The sequence below is a fragment of the Drosophila ananassae genome, chromosome 3L, assembly GCF_017639315.1.
Source record: "Drosophila ananassae strain 14024-0371.13 chromosome 3L, ASM1763931v2, whole genome shotgun sequence".
NCBI classification, from domain to species: Eukaryota; Metazoa; Arthropoda; class Insecta; order Diptera; family Drosophilidae; genus Drosophila; species Drosophila ananassae.
In genome coordinates, this window is record NC_057929.1 from 5,608,745 (window position 1) to 5,622,569 (window position 13,825).

Consider the following 13,825-nt stretch of genomic DNA (forward strand, 5'->3'; position numbering starts at 1 on the left):
TTAAAAATTATGATATTTTTCATACATTGTAGAACTTTTACACAGAGTTTACCACAGTTGTTGGTTTACGAATGAAATTAAATTAAGTTAAGTTCTAGCATAGAAATTTTTGTGGGTTTGGCTATTTAATAAAAGAATTGTATTATGGAATAAAAGTTAAGTTTTTGAAAAACATAGCGATATGTTGCAACAAGTTGGCATCCCTGCTGGGCATCGATTTGCCAAAAACAGAGTTGGATAACACGCAAAACAGGGCTAGAAAATGAGTTAGGATCGGGCACACAAGAACACAAAAACGAAACGACACGTAAACGTCACCAAAAATTAGCAAACAAATTCTTTATTCATTACGATTACTGAAACATGTGTTACTAAAAGGCGCGCCTAGTTTCGTTCGAGGCATCGCGGAATCGTGGTTGCGACTGTGTGAAAACTTGGGCGTGTAGCAAGTGGAAAAACATATGCGAAGGCCGAGCAGAAAGAGGAGTGAAGAGGAGCTGCCCCACAACAATTTGGCATTGCGAATTTCTTCGGTGGAAACCTTTGAAGGGCCGTAGAATACGACCAGGAGTCAGCCGCAATGTCGCTGCCGGGCAATGGAATCTACGTGGTGCGGGGTGAAATGGCCACCCTCATGACGGCCATGCGACGTGGAACCCGATGGAATGCGACCGCATACGTGGTAACTAGAGCTTCTAAAGATAACCCTGCTTCAAAACTAATATACTTTCGTTTCAGAACGAGGAGAAGGACTCGTTGTTGAAGCTGTTCCTTGACCTCAAGCAGGATCTTAATCGAGTGGAGGATTTACGACTTATAGAGGCGCAGGTATTCCTGGCTCCGTTTTTGGAGGTGATCCGAACGGCAGACACGACTGGGCCACTGACCAGTCTGGCGTTGGCCTCGGTCAACAAGTTCTTGTCGTATGGGCTAATTGGTGAGTTCATTTGATTTAAGATACTTTTTTCATTCTAAAGCGTATTTCTTTTAGATCCCACCACTCCGAACCTCTCGGATATTGTGGAGCGCATTGCCGACGCCGTTACCCATGCCCGTTTCATGGGCACAGATCAGTCCTCGGACAGTGTAACCTTTATGCGGGTTATTGAGGTGCTGCACACACTTATTCGAAGTCCAGAAGGTGCTGCCCTGAGCAATGATACCATGTGCGATGTTATGCTCAGCTGCTTCAAGATCTGCTTTGAATCCAGGCTGAGTGAAATCTTGCGGCGTTCGGCCGAGCAGTCGCTTAAGGACATGGTCCTGCTTTTCTTTATGAGGCTGCCGCAGTTTGCAGAGGAGCGCAGCGACGCAGTGCTTCAAAAACGATTCACAATCTTGGACGCGGCCAGTGGAGCTGCGCAGGAGAAGCATAAGCGCAAGGTGCCGCAAGCCGCTGTTCCAGCTCACCCAAGAAAATCGTCAACAGCTGAGGAGCCTCCCCAGACACCACAGCCCTCAAGTAACCTCACCGTTCCCGGGCATCTCAAGGCCCCGATACTGGCTACCACTCCTGCCAGTCCAGCAGGCACTATTCTCGACATGCAGGGAAAAATCACGCAAACGCCAACAACCACAGCAAGTGCTGGAGCAGTCTCAGAGGAAACTGAGACCACAGATACACCAGCCATTCAAGTTGAGCACGCAGACTCGGAACTGTTGGCAGAAGGAGAGCCCGGCGAGGCGACAAGCCTGTTAACAGAGGCAAGCAGCAGCGAATACATCAATTCAGTGGGTGTGCGTTTCACGCAGCAATCGAGCGAACAGGACACTGCTTCTCTTTCGCCCTATGGCTTGCCATTCATCCGGGAGCTCTTCAGATTCCTTACCATCCTGTGCAACCCGCTGGACAAGCAGAATACGGACAGCATGATGCACACGGGCCTGAGTCTGCTCACCGTGGCTTTCGAAGTGGCTGCTGACAATATTGGAAAGTACGAGGGTTTGCTGGAACTGGTAAAAGATGACTTGTGCAGGAACTTAATCTCGGTAAGATTGGCTTGGCTCGTATTGTGGTTAATATTAATGTTTTTCCTTTAAACAGCTCCTCAGCTCCGAGCGTTTGAGTATCTTTGCGGCCGACTTGCAGCTGTGTTTCCTGCTCTTTGAGTCCCTGCGGGGTCATTTGAAGTTCCAGCTGGAGGCCTACCTCAAGAAGCTCAGCGAAATCATTGCAAGCGACAATCCCAAGACTCCGTACGAGATGCGTGAGTTAGCGCTGGATAATTTGTTGCAGCTTTGGCGTATTCCCGGGTTTGTCACCGAGCTTTATATCAACTACGATTGCGATTTATATTGCACCGATATGTTTGAGAGCCTGACCAATCTGCTCAGCAAGTACACACTGTCAGCCACCAATGCCGTATACAGCACGCACATCATCTCGATGGATACGCTGATAAGTGTAATCGACAGCATTGAGCGTAACTGTGTGGCGTCAAAAGGTCAACAAGGCGGAGCCAACAAGGAATCCCCACCAGAAGTTACCCCGCTGGCGGGTGGTAGTCGACACTCTCGACACAATAGTGGATTGGAGGGCATAGTCATTGATTCTGGAACTAGTGCTGCGGTGGAGGAGCGAGTAGAAAATATCTCCAGCTTTATAAACAGCAGCTCGCAACGATTGCGACTGCAATCCGGGGGTGATGCTTTGGGCATAACCTCCGAGCAGCTGGCCAATGTCAAACAGAAAAAGAGGTTGCTGTCGCAGGGCACGGAGCGGTTTAATACTCGTCCGGAGAAGGGCATACAATACCTGCAGGAGCATGGCATCCTAAACGCCGAACTAGATCCCATGCAGGTGGCCCTGTTTCTGCGCGAAAACCCTGGCTTAGACAAGAAGATGATTGGCGAGTACATCTCGAAAAAGAAGAACGTGGACTCGAAGATCTTGATTAACTTTGTGGACTCGTTTGATTTCACTGGCCTCCGGGTGGATCAAGCATTGCGTCTCTACTTGGAAACATTCAGGTTGCCAGGAGAGGCACCTTTAATATTCCTGGTGTTGGAACACTTTTCTGATCACTGGCATGTAAGTATAACGATACTAATATTTTAATCATTCCGGTTATAATTCATACATATTTTTGTAGTTACAAAACAAGGAACCGTTTGCCAATGTAGACGCTGCCTTCCGCTTGGCCTATGCCATCATCATGTTAAATATGGACCAGCACAACTCCAATGCCAAACGCCTCAATGTTCCAATGACGCTGGAGGACTTTACCAAGAACTTACGTGGTCTGAATGGCGGAAATGATTTCGATCAAGAAATGTTGACTCAAGTCTTCAATGCCATAAAGTAAGATACTAATCCTAAATACATCCTGGAATATGTTTTTAAAGTGAAAATTATTTTTAAGGAACGAAGAGATCGTAATGCCTGCAGAGCAAACCGGTCTGGTGCGCGAAAACTACTTGTGGAAGGTGCTACTTCGACGAGGAGACACCCATGATGGGAACTTCCACTACGTCCACGATGCATCCTATGACGTGGAAATCTTTAACATTGTGTGGGGTGCATCGCTAAGCGCTCTTAGCTTTATGTTTGACAAAAGCACTGAATCGGGCTACCAGAAGACACTGGCAGGTAAGTAAACAATGGATAGTTCTGTATGTTTCTACTAAAACTTTGCTTTTGTGACAGGTTTCAGTAAATCCGCTGCCATATCGGCTCATTATAATTTACATGCGGACTTTGATGCTTTGGTCTTGACCCTCTGCAAGTTCACGACGCTGCTGAGCAGCGTTGAGCAGAACGAGGTGGCTCCGGCGAACAATGAAATCCAGCAGGCGGTGAACTTTGGATTGAATGATAAGGCACAGGCTGCCATTAGAACAGTGTTCCTGTTGGTTCACGATTATGGCGATTGTCTGCGTGAGAGTTGGAAACATATCCTGGACCTGTATCTGCAGCTGTTCCGTTTGAAACTCCTGCCCAAGTCGCTAATCGAAGTTGAAGATTTCTGCGAAGCAAATGGAAAAGCATTGTTGATCCTGGAAAAACCGCGCGAGAAGCAGGAATCGGGATTGTTCTCCAGTCTTTACTCGTTTATCAGTTCGGAGGGACAGCGGGAACCCACCTATGAGGAGCAGGACTACATTAAGCACGGCCGTAAATGCATCAAGGAATGCCAGTTGGACCAAATGCTGCAGGAGTCTAAATTTGTGCAGCTGGAGTCGCTGCAGGAACTGCTCAAGTGTGTTCTGGGCCTGATAAAAGCTCCTCAGGGGCACAAATCAATTGGCTTACCCTACGCTGAGGATCAGACCGTCTTCTGGATGGAATTTCTCGTTAAGATTGTGGTGCACAACCGGGATCGCATGATTCCTCTGTGGCCCGCTGTTCGAGACCAAATGTATCTGCTCCTAATGGGCAGTGCTTCCTGCGGCTACGACTACTTGCTCAATCGCTGCATTGTAGCTGTGCTCAAGCTGGCCATCTACTTAATGCGAAACGAGGAGCTCTGTCCGATTGTGCTTCAGTCCCTTAAGATGCTGTTGATGCTGAAGCCAGCGCTCCTACTTCGCATATCCAAGCAGATATCCATTGGTATTTACGAGCTGCTCAAGACGTCTGCTCAGAATATTCATTCCGAGCAGGATTGGCAAATCATCTTCAACCTGCTGGAGTGTGTTGGCGCCGGAGCAGTTCCCCCCAGCTACGATGATGCCCAGCTGCCGTTGCCGCTTAACGGTTGTGCCAAGTCAGATGGCGCTCTGAGTGGCGAGGAGGACACATCACCTGCCCCAGAACGAGGCTACACTTCCGATTCGGAGCTTACAAAGACTTCCGCTACACCTGCAGCCTCGAGTCCTAGTGCTGAAAACTGGATTTTGGTCAACAACAAGGATAGCGAACTTACTACGGCATCCAGGTAAGCTTAGTATCCCATTCGGCATAATCCTGTATACTTCAGACCCTGCTTTTCAATTTAGACCTCAATCGCCGCCCAGCTCTAGTGGTCCTGCAATCAGCACGCTTGTCTATAACTGCCAGCTACTGGATCACGCGCCATTTGCTCTTTTCAAATGCTGGGACTCACTGGCTTTCATCGTCCGGAGTGTGGCCCATATCACGCCATACAACTTCGAGGCATGTGTGCGTTGCATTCGCATTTTTGTGGAGGCCTGTCGTGATGGAGGAATTCGCCAGCGCCGAAAACTTGAGGCAGCAGGAAAGCAGAGGAGTTCAAAGAAGCGCAGCGATCGTAAGCCCGGCATGGCCCCATCTGTGTCTAGCAGTAATCTTACCCTGCTATCTGGCGATCCTGCAGACAATTTGGGAAATGGAAATGCGGCGGAACAAGAGGAGCTGGCCCAGCGCTATGAGCAGTTGTCCATACAGTTACTGGATTTGATGTATACACTGTACACACGAACTGCTCAGATTTTCCGTTGGTGGGCGGAGGAGGGATGCACAGTGCCCCAGTCAGCAGCATTGTGGGCACCGGGATGGTGTCCCCTGCTGCAAGGGATTGCAAGATTGGCCATGGATAGGCGGCGAGAGGTTCGGACGCATGCCATCTCGTGTCTGCAGCAGCGGGCACTGCTAGTCCATGATCTGCAGACGCTATCTGGCACGGAATGGTGTTCCTGCTTCCACCAGGTGCTGTTCCCACTGCTAAACGAATTGTTGCCGGAAAGCAGCGCCTCCAGCCAGCTTGATTCTGCATTACTGGAGGAATCACGGATTCGCACCGCCACCATCATGTCAAAGGTGTTTTTGCAACACCTGACCACGCTCATCGAACTCGGAAACACCTTCAACGAACTGTGGTTGGACATTCTTGACTACATTGAGCGCTTTATGAAAGTGGGATCTGATACACTGTCGGAGCAGATGCAGGAGATCTTGAAGAACATGTTGCTGGTGATGCACTCGGTCCGTGTGTTTCACAATCAGGACGGCAGTCTACAGCAGGCCCTGTGGGAGCTCACATGGCGGCGTATTGGCGAATTCCTGCCCAACCTGAAGGAGGAACTTTTCCGTGATGAAGGTTCGTTCGGTGGCAGCTAAAAAAAATCCGCATAACCACTGACCCTGTCACCAGATTTCATTTCCCCAGCGATATCGCTGGAGTTCACCCAGATTAGATATTCTGAGCAGACGCAGTCTTTGCCAATCATTAATCATGGACTCAAGCTTTCCCCCACGGGCACGTCCAAAAGCGAGAGCGTTCTTAGGGAGCCTGCCAAGCAGCGCAAGAAACCCTGGGCCAAGTTCAGATCGAAGCTCAAGGTGCTGAGGCATTTGGGCAGGAAGAATTGATCATCCATTTGCACTTTCCATTCCCAATTGCATTTCTATCTTTATATATTTTTGTAAAAATTAAATAGTTACCCAACCCACAATCACATGCTCCATCTTGCAGGAAAGCGTGCTCAGACTCTAACCAACCCAGCGGTCGTAGCTGCTGCGGCCTCCAACCCACAGCAACAAGTCCCCACAGTGGCCATTTTGCCCAGCCAGGTCCAACAGCAACAGGTTGCAGCCAACGAGTTGGTTGTGAGTGCAGCTACCTCGGGAACAGCTACCCCCTCTTTGGTGTCCCCGGTGGAATCGCCCAGGCGGAGTATTATCCTGCAACCTCCCATGGCGGATGCCTTGCAGCAAGCCCCCAGTTTCATATTCGCTCAGGTAGGTCGAAAATGGTCAATTGGAATACAGTCGCTATAAATATTTGTTTCTTGGCAGCCTATGATTGTGCCGCCACAACCGCCAGTGGCCACGGAGGCGCACTCGAGTGCATTGCTACCTGATTTGGTAAATGAGGCTGCTGCTGCTACTGTGCAGGTCGGCCCTTCTTCCCCAGTTCTCAGCCCTCAGCCAGAAGAGCAACCTGTTGCTATTGTCCAGCAAACGAATATCGTAACTACCAACAATACGTACAACAGTTACGCCATAGAGTTGCCTGCGACACCGGAAGCTACTGCCGAGCAGTTGGAGCAACAGCAGCAGCAGCAATTGCTCTACCAGCAGTACTATCAGCAGTATCAGGCCCAGCAGCTCCAGTTGCAACAGCAGCAGCAGCAACAGCAACAGTTGTCAGCTCCATCCAGCGATCCTGCCATCAATGTGCCAATCAGCCATCTGCTGGCTGGAAATGCTTATCCATCGCTGTCCAAGATGCCCCAGTCATCCATTGTGCACAGCTTTGCACCAGTTTACGAGACTCCGGCGGTGGCCAGTGGGGCGGCGCCTACAGCCGATATATACCAGGAATACGTGCAGAATCCGTATAACCTTACGCTGCAACAGAACCTGCAGCAGAATCCCCAGCAACAGTTACAACAGTCCCAGACCCCAGCCAACTACTTTAATGTAAGCGTGGATCCCAACAACATCCCGCCGGGATCAGAGCTCCTCTATGGCCAGCAGTGACGCAGTGAGGAGGAGTAAAGAGCTCTAGGGAAGGAAATTTCAAGTCACATGGTCGGTTTATTTTATATCTTGTGTTGTAGACAAGGGCTATATTCGTAGTTAATAATATAAAATTGTGTCAATTTGTTTAATTGTTATTTATGCCTCCCTCAACTATTAACAAAAGTGGAAGTACATTCCCGGGCGAGTGTTTTTATGCTATGAACTAAATTAAAAATCTTTATGCAATTTTGAGAACCCCCTATAAGCTTTAGTAATGCAAATAGTTTAATTTATAATAAATATATAATTATATCTTCTGTATGTTATGCAAAGAGGCGAACTGTAAATAATCAAAATTATAAATATATAAAACAAATTATGCACATATGTAATAAAAAATTTGTGTTTGTTTTATTTTAGAATTCTTAGAGAGACTCTTGGTGTCTAAACAAGACATCTTATTTATTACATATTTAGGAATTAAATAAAAAAATTAACCAGGTTTCAACATTGCCGTGACCAGGATTCGAACCTGGGTTACCACGGCCACAACGTGGGGTCCTAACCACTAGACGATCACGGCTACGCCCGGCTGTTGAAAGATGCCGTCTCCGAACCCAGCTCGTCACCTAACGGTCCTCTTTACCAACAATATCTATACTCTATAAATTATTTAAAATATATTTTCCTAGATAAGAAAGAACTTTGATAACAATTGATCTTTTAGGATTTTTAGTCTTATCAGAAATAAATAAATTTTTTTGTGAAATCATTTTAAAATAAACCAGGTCGCGGGGTTTAACTTTAAATATGGGGATGAAAATAGTATTTAAAATGATGTTGCGTTATGGTATTTTTAAAATAGTCAATGCATGTATAGTAATACAAAATAAAAATAAAATAAAACTTAAAAAATAATAAAATAAAAAAAATAAACCCAACTCCGTGACAATGTTTATTTCAACATTGCCGTGACCAGGATTCGAACCTGGGTTACCACGGCCACAACGTGGGGTCCTAACCACTAGACGATCACGGCTACGTTGGGTTGTTGAATGTAGCCGGCCAAATGGTACATTTAAAAGAAAATCGAAAACCTGATGCAATTTTTCACAGATTATCTAAATAAAAATAATATTAAAACAAGGTATTAAGATATTTTTATAAAATTTATTACATATTTTGAGGAAGCATACTTTTTATTGTGGTTTAGGTTGGTTAAAAGTATATGTATGTATCTCATATACAAGTAAATCTGCATGAAATGCTAAAACTGGTTTTAATAATTGTTAATTGTCTACCTAGTTTGCCTTTCACTTGATCTGTTTTTTTCTCCTTTCACATTTTTAACAACCCCAGTTGCTCCAAATTGCTTACACTAGCATTTAAATTAAAAAATCAGCATACATACATAATCAAGTATGAAAATAAAATGTAATTTTATGTGCCTTGTTTAGAACAGAATAAAATATACAGACTAAATGGGTTATAGTTCTTTCTTAAAACTAATTTACAAAAAAAATTATTGGTAAAAATGATATACATATGTAGCTTGATTTAAATTTATTTGCATATGTATATATATGAACGTTTGAAGTTTACGTTTTAGGAACATAGTTACGAAATGGTTTTATTAAATAGAATAAAACTTCAATAAATGTAACCAAAATTATTTAATTTAAGAGTAAATAAAATAAAAAGTAAACATAAAAAAACCCGACTCCGTGACAATGTTTGGTTTCAACATTGCCGTGACCAGGATTCGAACCTGGGTTACCACGGCCACAACGTGGGGTCCTAACCACTAGACGATCACGGCTACGTCGGGTTGTTGATTCAGGCCGGCGAGAAACCAAACTTATGCTACAGCTTAAACGAAAATTAAAAAATATTTCTAAAAAGTGTTTAAAATCATAATTTCACATTTTATAAGCAATAACTAAAGATTAATGCACCTTTAAATCAATGTTTGAATTGTACAGCTTAAAAACTTCAATAATTTTGTCACCCACAGATGTCGCCACTATTTTACATTTTAGTGTGACCAGCAAGTGTGAGAATAAAAACGAAACAATTGTCGGAATTTCCGGAAGGGAGAGGGGCGCCTAACATATGACAACAATGAATGTTTATAAATCAATTGAAATACTTTCTGACGACGAGGATTTGCCAAGAGATGTAGACGAAGCCGAGGACATGGATCCAATTCGTTGTGTAACACCACAGTCATCAGCGAAAACCGCCAACGAAATCACCCCGAAATCCAGGAAATCTCTTCTCAATAACGATTCCTCAGGAAGTACAACAATCAATATTATGGGCACGGACTCCTCATTCTCTCCAGCTTCTTCGGACAAAACAGCCAGCTCTTCCAGCACAGCAGTAGACAGTCGGTCCGGTCGCCACCGAGCCCGGAAGAGCCAGCATCAGACTTTGCGGATGAGTCCCACTGACTGTCAGTTCGAGACGGAGGGCGCACCAACGCCGTCCAAGCAGCTGCTACTTGAAAAGGACATCGCCATCTCGTCAAAAGAAAAAACGAATCAGTTCTTCACCGATTTTGTTAACAGCAACGAAATGCAGGACCTCATCAAAATCATTGCCAATGAGCGAGTGCGCTGCAATTTTCTCCTGGCTACCTATCAGCTTCCGGACATGAATTTTGCTCTCAACACAAGTATAAATACACTCCGATTCCAACTCAAGGAACGACTTAAGCAGCGCCAGGATAGACCTAAGGTCAATCCAAGTCCATCAACAGCAGCAACTTCATCTGTTTCAAAGGCAAACAACAAAGGAATTGTTCGAGCTCGCCAGCCGCAGTAGTTATTTAAGTTATTTAAGAAAGAAACCTAAATGAAATGTAGCCAATAACCCCATATTGGGTAAGTTAGAATAAAATTATAACCCTGAATTGTCGAATGTTTATATTTCTTATATTTTAAAAAGGTTAAATGTGGGGTTAGCTGTGATTTTTGGTGCGCACGCTTGTTAAAACTGGCATTTGGCCGGGCGCAAATAACAACCCGACGTAGCCGTGATCGTCTAGTGGTTAGGACCCCACGTTGTGGCCGTGGTAACCCAGGTTCGAATCCTGGTCACGGCAATGTTGAAATAAACATTGTCACGGAGTTGGGTTTATTTTTTAATTTATTTTTATTTTATTTTATTGTATTATTATTTATTACATTTTATTATTAAGGGCGATTATTAAATTTAAAAAATTTTTTGTTTTCTCCTCAAATTCTAAAACCTCTTTTTGCCAGCTTTAAAACTGTGCAACTTGCAACTAGTTCAACCCGAAATTTATAAAGATTTTTCTTACTTATTTATAAAGATTTATAAAGATTTTTCTTACAAGTAATGGAAAAAAATGGATTTTAATTGTTTCTTGGACTATATTGTTTAAGATACATATAATCCTATTTAGAATGCTATATTAGAAAAACTTTCTTTTAAAGATATTCTTCTTTATAAATTATACGATACGGTATTAGGGATACGAAATAGAATCCCACATTTTAGCTTGTGTTTTAAATTGATAAATTTAATACCCATGCCTAAGCTTTCGAGCGATAAATAGACTTAAATGCCAGAAACGAAAAAGTGAATGTTCAATGCACAAGCAACTTCTTAGCTTTTTTAATTAATGTTGGCCGTTAGGTGAGCAGCTGGGTTCGGAGGCGGCCTCGTCCAACAGTCGGACGTAGCCGTGATCGTCTAGTGGTTAGGACCCCACGTTGTGGCCGTGGTAACCCAGGTTCGAATCCTGGTCACGGCAATGTTGAAACAAACATTGTCACGGAGTCTGGCTTTCTTTTTACTTTCTAAAATTTAGATTCTGAATCAATAGCTCAGATATTTTTTGTTCAGCTGTATACAGTTCTATAAATACTCGCACAAAAAGTATTCGGTTATTTTTGGAAACTTTCTATCAATATTTCAGGTCCCTCCTAAAATGGACAAAACATCCAGCGCAGAAACCGATAACGCGGATAACTATCATAGCCATGCAGGGAAAATGCAGGAAAATGTGTCAAAATTCTATGAAACTATTAGGGACATTTCGAGGAACATGCGAAAGGATGATTGGTCGTACCTCCAACGTCATCCAGAGGTTAGAGCCATTATCCGAGTTATCGTTAGCGAGGCCGTTAAGGAGAAACCTGAGAATATATATTTCTTTGCGGCAGCGCTGTTTCAGTGCGAAAACGAAAAGAAATTAGTTGATTTGGTAATAACTTATCTTAGCAGAATATCATAAACATTTCATATATTAATGTAATGCCTAAAATTGTAAATATTTCAGATCAACAAGCAACTTCAATGGGTAAACGAACAATTGAGAGGAGGGGCTTGGAATCCGGCAGATGGAGTTTTCAACTTTCCCGAATCTAGCGAATCCGATTTGGATGATAAATGTCCACCTAAACCGAACCCTGCAACGGTCGCTGAAGATCAAGATGAATTAGTATGTCCGGAAAATTTTAAGCCTAAATGTAATTAGTTTAAAAGTAAAAATATAAAAGTATTTATTGTTACGCAATCATAAATTGAACGTTATTTGAAAATCGGTTAAAATGTTTTCATTCGATTTAAAAAATTTAAATTGGTCAGTATTATTTTGCAGTATTTTTAAGTGTTAGACAATTTTGTGTTGCTCTTTTATGTTTTTCACCACACCTTGTTTTGTTTATCAACACTAATTGGGAGAATCACCTCGCACGATTACGCTTTGAGCGAAAAAATCGTTGGAAATTTGAGTATCAGCTAAAAAAGCAGTTACAAAATTCAAGTTTTTCGCCGCTCAACAGCCAATTAAATGATAAATCGAGCGAAGTGTCCAAAAAAAGGACAATTTAAAAGGGCACAATCTCGAATAGCTGCCTTATTGCGTGGTGAGTTTAACACGGTCAAACCCCTTCACCCCAAAACACCCCTCGGCGATGGCCATCTGACCGCTATCTTGCGTTTTGTTTTGCTTTGCACATTCGGTCTCCACAAAAACAAATGAATTATCGGGAAACGTATAGAAAATAATATGTTTTAAATGTCAGGAAGAAACTTGACTTAAATTTGAATTAAATGTTGCATCGTAAATTGCGTGACAAATGGGGCAAGATAGCGACGTTGGCAACCGGCGAACAAACGAAAGCGAAAGCAAAAGGAAAGCGAAAACGTCATTCGTGCGTTGACTTTGAAATTGTTTGGTTCTGTGTAAAAAGGGAGTTTTCTGCGGAAAAGCTCGGAAAAATGCTGCCCCAAGATAGAAAAGTTCTGAGGTGACAGAATAAATAGTTCGAATTTGATAAATTAGACACACACACATGCCCCCCAACAATACACATGAATTTGAGCCCGTATTTCCCGAATTTGCAGGCAACATACACGCCAGAACCAAAATCCGAATCCTACGGCGGCTCAGCGGCGCTTGCGGCTCAACAACAACTACCACCACTCCAAGATGAGCAGCAACTCGAAGGCGGATCCCATCTCTCTCAGCTTCCACGACTCCTGTCTTCGGATGTCCGATGTGCAGCTCCTCCACGGACCTCACTGGCTGAACGACCAGATCCTGAGCTTCTATTACGAGTACCTGTCCCACGTAAAGTACAAGACCAATGGTGACCTGCACTTTATCGCGCCAGAGGTGACGCAATGCATGAAGTATATGGACGACCAGGAGCTGGAACAGCTTCTGGGCCAGAGCAACGCGTCCAACAAGCCGTTCATCTTCTTCGCCTTAAACGACAACGAAAGCACTGAAGCCGGTGGTACCCATTGGTCGCTGTTGGTGTTCTCGCGGCCAGAGAAAACCTTCTATCACTTCGATTCCTATGGCAACAACAACACGGGCAACTCGATGGAGCTGATGAACAAAATCAAGGAGCTGTTGGGTGTTCGACAGGCCAAGTTCCGGCCAATGCGATGTCTCCAGCAGGCGAATGGTTACGACTGCGGGATCCATGTGATATGCATGACGGATCACATAGCTGATTATCTGAACCGGTACGAGGTGATCGAGGGACTGCCCTCCCTGCACATCGACACCGTGAAGGCCAAACGGACGGAGCTCCTCAAGCTGATCCTCTCGCTGGGCGGCAAGGGTTAGATAGCAGATAATAAGCAGTAGTTTTAAGCCACCAAATTACAAACGTTAATGTATAACTTTAGTCCAGGAGAGACAGGAATCATGTGAATATGATATCATTGATATTGCTAATTTTAATTTGTTTAGATTTCGTTGCCGAATAAAATTGTTTATTTGGACGTATCAGAGTGCCAGGCACTAGAATGGAAATTGAGGAGAAGAAAACAACAGTCGCAAGTGCACTCATTGTGAAGGTGCCGCGACACTATCTTTAGGTTTTGGTCTTTCAAATAAATATTTGTTTACCCAAACTCCAATTCAGCATTCGAATTCATCGGTTTATTTTCCATGTGGCGCCAGTCGTCGTC

At 44.1% G+C, this 13,825-nt stretch overlaps 4 protein-coding genes and 5 non-coding genes across 12 annotated transcripts; 6 read left to right on the plus strand and 3 right to left on the minus strand.

Moving 5' to 3' along the window:
* The first annotated feature begins 221 nt into the window (after window positions 1-221).
* LOC6495689 (Golgi-specific brefeldin A-resistance guanine nucleotide exchange factor 1) lies at window positions 222-7,753 on the plus strand. 3 transcript variants are annotated; one of them, XM_014907971.3, is made up of 10 exons: window positions 222-682; window positions 739-937; window positions 992-1,989; window positions 2,045-3,031; window positions 3,093-3,301; window positions 3,363-3,589; window positions 3,647-4,877; window positions 4,939-5,999; window positions 6,375-6,640; window positions 6,698-7,753. In XM_014907971.3, the coding sequence occupies exons 1-10, from the start codon at window positions 581-583 to the stop codon at window positions 7,382-7,384; spliced, it is 5,967 nt and encodes a 1,988-aa protein (XP_014763457.1). In that variant the 5' UTR covers window positions 222-580; the 3' UTR covers window positions 7,385-7,753. The 3 variants fall into 3 exon arrangements, with proteins under 3 accessions (XP_014763457.1, XP_014763456.1, XP_001959384.1); XM_014907970.3 differs by lacking the exon at window positions 6,698-7,753 and adding an exon at window positions 6,054-6,241 and having other exon boundaries at window positions 6,375-6,591; XM_001959348.4 differs by lacking the exons at window positions 6,375-6,640; window positions 6,698-7,753 and adding an exon at window positions 6,054-6,353.
* A 124-nt stretch (window positions 7,754-7,877) lies between these two features.
* Window positions 7,878-7,949, minus strand: Trnah-gug. Its single transcript has one exon. It is a non-coding gene; the product is annotated as a tRNA-His (tRNA).
* A 384-nt stretch (window positions 7,950-8,333) lies between these two features.
* On the minus strand, window positions 8,334-8,405 carry Trnah-gug. The gene has a single exon. It is a non-coding gene; the product is annotated as a tRNA-His (tRNA).
* A 708-nt stretch (window positions 8,406-9,113) lies between these two features.
* Trnah-gug lies at window positions 9,114-9,185 on the minus strand. Its single transcript has one exon. It is a non-coding gene; the product is annotated as a tRNA-His (tRNA).
* A 235-nt stretch (window positions 9,186-9,420) lies between these two features.
* On the plus strand, window positions 9,421-10,280 carry LOC6502559. The gene has a single exon (XM_001959349.4). The coding sequence runs from the start codon at window positions 9,479-9,481 to the stop codon at window positions 10,190-10,192; it is 714 nt and encodes a 237-aa protein (XP_001959385.2). The 5' UTR covers window positions 9,421-9,478; the 3' UTR covers window positions 10,193-10,280.
* Window positions 10,281-10,400: 120 nt separating this feature from the next.
* On the plus strand, window positions 10,401-10,472 carry Trnah-gug. Its single transcript has one exon. It is a non-coding gene; the product is annotated as a tRNA-His (tRNA).
* Window positions 10,473-11,075: 603 nt separating this feature from the next.
* On the plus strand, window positions 11,076-11,147 carry Trnah-gug. Its single transcript has one exon. It is a non-coding gene; the product is annotated as a tRNA-His (tRNA).
* Window positions 11,148-11,188: 41 nt separating this feature from the next.
* LOC6502560 lies at window positions 11,189-11,912 on the plus strand. Its single transcript, XM_001959350.4, has 2 exons — window positions 11,189-11,600; window positions 11,676-11,912. Exons 1-2 carry the CDS (start codon window positions 11,325-11,327, stop codon window positions 11,871-11,873), a joined length of 474 nt encoding a protein of 157 aa, XP_001959386.1. The 5' UTR covers window positions 11,189-11,324; the 3' UTR covers window positions 11,874-11,912.
* Window positions 11,913-12,055: 143 nt separating this feature from the next.
* Window positions 12,056-13,636, plus strand: LOC6502561 (sentrin-specific protease 8). 2 transcript variants are annotated; one of them, XM_014908436.3, is made up of 2 exons: window positions 12,056-12,264; window positions 12,746-13,636. In XM_014908436.3, exon 2 carries the CDS (start codon window positions 12,831-12,833, stop codon window positions 13,476-13,478), a length of 648 nt encoding a protein of 215 aa, XP_014763922.1. In that variant the 5' UTR covers window positions 12,056-12,264; window positions 12,746-12,830; the 3' UTR covers window positions 13,479-13,636. The 2 variants fall into 2 exon arrangements, with proteins under 2 accessions (XP_014763922.1, XP_001959387.2); XM_001959351.4 differs by lacking the exon at window positions 12,056-12,264 and adding an exon at window positions 12,355-12,648.
* Window positions 13,637-13,825: the final 189 nt, after the last annotated feature.

Bases quoted from the DNA above. Each gene is read 5' to 3' on its own strand.
- LOC6495689 (XM_014907971.3), top strand. From the start codon at position 581: ATGTCGCTGCCGGGCAATGGAATCTACGTGGTGCGGGGTGAAATGGCC. The intron at 4,878-4,938 runs GTAAGCTTAGTA...TTTTCAATTTAG, and splicing joins GAACTTACTACGGCATCCAG to ACCTCAATCGCCGCCCAGCT. The intron at 6,641-6,697 runs GTAGGTCGAAAA...GTTTCTTGGCAG, and splicing joins CCAGTTTCATATTCGCTCAG to CCTATGATTGTGCCGCCACA.
- LOC6502559 (XM_001959349.4), top strand. From the start codon at position 9,479: ATGACAACAATGAATGTTTATAAATCAATTGAAATACTTTCTGACGAC.
- LOC6502560 (XM_001959350.4), top strand. From the start codon at position 11,325: ATGGACAAAACATCCAGCGCAGAAACCGATAACGCGGATAACTATCAT. The intron at 11,601-11,675 runs GTAATAACTTAT...TAAATATTTCAG, and splicing joins AAAAGAAATTAGTTGATTTG to ATCAACAAGCAACTTCAATG.
- LOC6502561 (XM_001959351.4), top strand. From the start codon at position 12,452: ATGTTGCATCGTAAATTGCGTGACAAATGGGGCAAGATAGCGACGTTG. The intron at 12,649-12,745 runs GTGACAGAATAA...CCGAATTTGCAG, and splicing joins CAAGATAGAAAAGTTCTGAG to GCAACATACACGCCAGAACC.